Source organism: Coturnix japonica, chromosome 22 (genome assembly GCF_001577835.2).
Source record: "Coturnix japonica isolate 7356 chromosome 22, Coturnix japonica 2.1, whole genome shotgun sequence".
Classification (NCBI taxonomy): domain Eukaryota; kingdom Metazoa; phylum Chordata; class Aves; order Galliformes; family Phasianidae; genus Coturnix; species Coturnix japonica.
The window spans coordinates 1006051-1011218 of NC_029537.1; the positions used below are offsets into that span (position 1 = coordinate 1006051).

Below are 5168 nucleotides of genomic sequence, written 5' to 3' on the forward strand. Positions count from 1 at the left end.
ATGGGGCAAGGTGGTGGTGGGACAAGATGGCCGCCATGGGGCAAGATGGCTGCCAAGGGGGTAAGGTGGTGGGGGGACAAGATGGCTGCCAATGGGGCAAGATAGTTGTTAAGGGGGCAAGGTGGTGGGGGGACAAGATGGCTGCCAATGGGGCAAGATAGTTGTTAAGGGGGCAAGGTGGTGGTAGGACAAGATGGCTGCCATGGGGGTAAGATGGCTGCCAAAGGGGCAAGGTGGTGGTGGGACAAGATGGCGGCCATGGGGCAAGATGGCTGCCAAGGGGCCAAGATGGCGACCATGGGGACAAGATGGCGGTGGGGCAAGATGGCCGCCATAGAGACAAGATGGCCGCCATAGGGCAAAGTTGGGACACAAGATGGCGGCCATGTGGTGTCTATGGGGCACTGTGGGCTGCTATGGGGTGCTGTGGGGTGTCTATGGGGTGCTATGGGGTTCTATGGGGTTCTGACCGTGCCGTCCCCAGGAGCCATGCAGACATGTTGGCCTGGATCTCCCGGCTCAACCTGGCGGCCGCCCTCCTCTCATCGCCGCCATTTCCCGCTGCCGTGGGGTCCCAGCGCCGCCTGACGCGGCACATCCTGCCCGCGGCACCCAGCCACTGCCCCCCCGTGAGTGGGGATGGGGGCTATGGGGGGCTATGGGGTGCTATGGGGCGCTATGGGGGGCTATGGGGTGCTATGGGGCGCTATGGGGCTCTATGGGGCACTATGGGGCTCTATGGGGCGCTATGGGGCTCTATGGGGCGCTATGGGGGTCTATGGGGCTCTATGGGGTGCTATGGGGCACTATGGGGCTCTATGGGGCGCTATGGGGCACTATGGGGTCATATGGGGCTCTATGGGGCTCTATGGGGTGCTATGGGGGCTCTATGGGGGCACTATGGGGTCTCTATGGGTCCCTATGGGGTCCCTATGGGGTCTCTATGGGGTCACAAGAGGTCTTCATGGGGACTCTGGGGTCACTATGGGGACATTATAGGGACACTATGGGGACACTATGGGGACACTATGGGGTCACTATGGGGACACTATGGGGTCTCTATGGGGTCACTATGGGGTCTCTATGGGGTCTCTATGGGGTTAAAGGGACACTATGGGGACACTATGGGGACACTATAGGGACACTATAGGGACACTATAGGGACACTATAGGGACACTATGGGGACACTATGGGGACATATAGGGACTCTATGGGGACACTGTGGGGTCTCTATGGGGTCATACAGGGACTCTATGGGGTCTCTATGGGGTCATACAGGGACTATGGGGTCTCTATGGGGTCATATAGGGTCTATGGGGTCATGGGGTCTCTATGGGGTCTCTATAGGGTTATATAGGGTCTATGGGGTCTCTATGGGGTTATATGGGGTCTCTATGGGGTCATACAGGGTCTCTATGGGGTCTCTATGGGGTCAGGGGTCTCTATGGGGTCTCTATAGGGTCCCTATGGGTTCTCTATGGGGTCTGGGGTCTCTATAGGGTTATATGGGGTCTCTATGGGGTCAGGGGTCTCTATGGGGTCTCTATGGGGTCTCTATGGGGTCATGGGGTCTCTATGGGGTCTCTATGGGGTCTCTATGGGGTATATAGGGTCTCTATGGGGTCAGGGGTCTCTATGGGGTCTCTATGGGGTCTCTATGGGTTCTCTATGGGGCCGCCCCACAGGAGCAGCAGCTGCGCACCCACTTGCAGTGGCTGGAGCGGGCGGAGCTGGAGCTGCTGGAGCTGCAGAGAAACCCCACAGAGAAACGGGGCCGGGGCCGGGACATGGAGGAGCAGCACCGGGATCATCTACAGCACGAGGTGAATGGGGCCAGAGCTTATGGGTCAGAGCCTATGGGGGGTATGGGGTCACTGAGCTGCCTATGGGGGGTATGGGGTCACTGAGCTGCCTATGGGGGGTATGGGGTCAGAGCCTATGGGGGGTATGGGGTCACTGAGCTGCCTATGGGGGGTATGGGGTCACTGAGCTGCCTATGGGGGCTATGGGGTCACTGAGCTGCCTATGGGGGGGTATGGGGTCACTGAAGCTGCCATGGGGGGGATAATGGGGCAGATATGGGTCAACACGGCTGCGGTCGCATAGAGCTGCTATGGGGGGCAGATATGGGGTCAAAGGGAGCATGCCCTATGGCGGTGCATGGAGCTGATTATGGGACCATAAGAGCTGCCTAGGGATGCTTTGGGGGGGGGAAGTGGTTAAAGGAGCTGCATGGGGGTCTTTGGGGGCAGATATGAGGTCAAGGAGCCTGCTATGGGGTGCTTGGGGAGTCTTGGGGGTGGATATAGGGTTCCAGAGAGTGACTATGGGGAACATCTGGGGGGGGATATGGGGTCAAAGGAGCCGCCTTAAGGTGCATGGGGGTCTTTGGGGGCAGATATGGACCAAAGGAGCTGCCTATGGGGTGTCTGGGGGTGGATATGGGGTTCCCCAGAGCTGCCCTATCGGGGCACTTGGGGCAACATAGAGGGTCAGAGGGGTCACAGTTTGGGGCAGCTTTTGGGGTCTCGGCGGGCAGATCTGAGGCCAGAGGGATCAACACGGGGGTCCTTGGGGGTCTTTAGGGGAAATATATGGGGTCAGGGTTATGGGGTCGCTGGGGGGGGGGGCACTTAATGGGGTTTAAAGAGCCACATATGGGGTGAAATGAACCGAGTTTGGGGTCAGAGGGATCAGATTTGGGGGGGGGGGGATGTGGGGTCACTATGAATCTATGGGGTTTTATTGTATGGGGGGGGTGACCCCAAACCCTATTTCTCCCTATGGGGCAGTGCCGGCGCTATGAGACCTACGTGAGAGTCCTGGAGACGTGGCTGAGCAACGAGCGGGACCTGGAGGGGTGGGATGGGGGGGGGGTCCCGGCTGAGCCCCCCCCCCTCACACGGGCACATTCCAGCCCAGCCCTGGGACCCGACACGACGCCCCCCCCGGGACCCCCCCGAGTTAAAAGGAACATCTCAGAGAGACGCACTGTGCGCAAAGGGGTCCCCAAAAGGAACAGGAACCTGCTGTGATGGGGGGGGGTCCCGGGACCCCCGAGCTGTGGGATCCCCCCCCATTTGCAGCCCCCACTTTGGGGTCCCAAGACCCCCAACCTTCTGGGACCCCCATGTTGGAGTATGGGACCCCCCCATCCCTTTTAGGCCCCCCCTTTTGGGATTCCCTTTTTGGGACCCCCCCCCATCAACTTTGGGGATCCCAACCCCTTTTGGGATTCCCCCCCCCCCCCCCATTTGCAGCCCCCATTTTGGGGTCCCAAGCCCCCCCATTTATGGGACCCCCCCCCTTTATAGGCCCCCCCCCCCTTATGGGACCCCCTTTTAGGGCCCCCCCCCCCATCCCCTTTGGGGATCCCAACCCCTTTTGGGATCCTCCCCCCCCCACCCATTTGCAGCCCCCATTTTGGGGTTCTATTCCCCCCAATCTTATGGGACCCCCATGTTGGGGTATGGGACCCCCACCCTTTATGGGACCCCCCCATCATTATGGGACCCCCCTTTAGGGGACCCCCCCCCATCCCTTTTGGGGTCCCAACCCCTTTTGGGACCCCCATGTTGGGGTATGGGACCCCCCCATCCCTTTTAGGGACCCCCCTTTTAGGGTTTGAAACACCCCCCCCCTCCCTTTTGGAACCCGAGACCCCCCACTTTGGGGTCTGAGACCCCCCCACCCCCATTTGGGGTCTTCCTTGGGAGTTTGGGACCCCTCCCCTTGGGATTCAGGGTGTCCCCCCCCCATTTTGGGATCTGAGATCCCTGCTTTGGGGTTCAAGGTCTCCCCCTTTAGGAATTGGAGACCCCCCCCATTTTGGGATCCCACCTTTGGGGACCCCCCCCCTTTTTGGGATCTTCTATTTGGGGCTGTTTTATTTTAGGGGGGGGTCTTTGGTACGACAGACCCCAGTGACGCCCCCCCCCCCATCAAGGACGCATTCCTCTCATCCCTCTCCCTTCCCCCTCCCTGCCCCCATTCTTCCCAACCCCCAATCCTCCTTGTCGATTCCATCCCCGCAATTTCCCCCTAATAGGGGCAGTGGAACACCCCAGTGTCCCCGCAAGCACTCACGACTTACGTCGTGTCCGGTACTCTACACGTCGCAGATGGTCAGTTTCGGCCTCCTCCACTATAAACTTTTGACGCGGTGTGGTGTGCGGGGCAGCCAGATTGAACTCCCATCCCCCCTCCATACCCTCCCGCCCCCATAGCGTCCATAGCAGGTCACACAGCGCTGGCTCGTCCCACATGTGGCATGAACCGGCGCTTCGATTACCGTTGCTGACTTGCTACAGCTGATAACCACACGACTGTGTTCCCTGACGGTACTCCGTACTCCCCGCTGTCAGCTTGTTGATGGTGTCAGCGCGTTTGAGTGGGGGGTGTGGGGCAGGGCTATGGGGCAGGCTATGGGGCAGGGCTATGGGGTAAGGGCTATAGGGTGGGCTTGATACTGGGGCAGGGCTCTGGTGGTTGGAGGTTGAAAATGTGGGGCGAGCGTTATGTGAGTTCCAGGGCTATGGGGAAGGGCTATGGGGGGCTTGAAGAGGGGCAGGGCTATGGGGGGGGTTGATATGGGGCAGAGCTATGGGGCAGGGCTATGGGGGGGGGTTGATATGGGGCAGGGCTGATGTGGGGCTATGGGGGCAGGGCTATGGGGTAGGGCTATGGGGGGGGGTTGATGTGGGGCAGGGCTGATGTGGGGGCCTTGGGGATCTGAATGCTAAATGGGGCAGGGCTATGGGGGAGGGTGGAAGGAAGGGCTGTGCTTCCCCCCCCATCTCAGCCCCATTGTGGGGGGGCCATAAAAGCAGAAGTACAACCCAGCTGCGGTCAGGAGCTCAGGGCAGGAAATGTGGGGGTGGGGGCGTGGGGCCGATGATGGGGCAAGCTATATTAGAGGGTCTGCTATGGGGCGGATGTGGGGCAGCTATAGGGCAGCTATGGGGCTGATGTGGGGCAGCTATGGGGCTGAGCTCTGCCCCCCCCCATCCAGGTATGCCCGACTTCCTGGACAAGCTTCACGCTGCCGCCCTAAAGGCCAAGAAGCTGGAGCTGGGGTGCTGCGGCAATTATAATATGGGCTGGCCAAAGCCCCCCTCCAACAATGATGGGAAGGGGGGCGGCGACCCCGAGCACCTAGGGAGGGGGG

At 60.5% G+C, this 5168-nt stretch overlaps 1 protein-coding gene across 1 annotated transcript in view; it reads left to right on the plus strand.

Moving 5' to 3' along the window:
- The window catches only part of LOC107323719 (PH and SEC7 domain-containing protein 4-like), a 4112-nt gene extending 896 nt beyond the window's left edge, over positions 1 to 3216 (plus strand). The window contains exons 2-4 of the mRNA XM_015883067.2: positions 485 to 629; positions 1687 to 1824; positions 2794 to 3216. Coding sequence (XP_015738553.1) covers positions 485 to 629; positions 1687 to 1824; positions 2794 to 3036 — 526 coding nt within the window. The 3' untranslated portion in view covers positions 3037 to 3216. The remainder of the gene's footprint in view (positions 1 to 484; positions 630 to 1686; positions 1825 to 2793) is intronic.
- The last annotated feature ends 1952 nt before the right edge of the window (positions 3217 to 5168 follow it).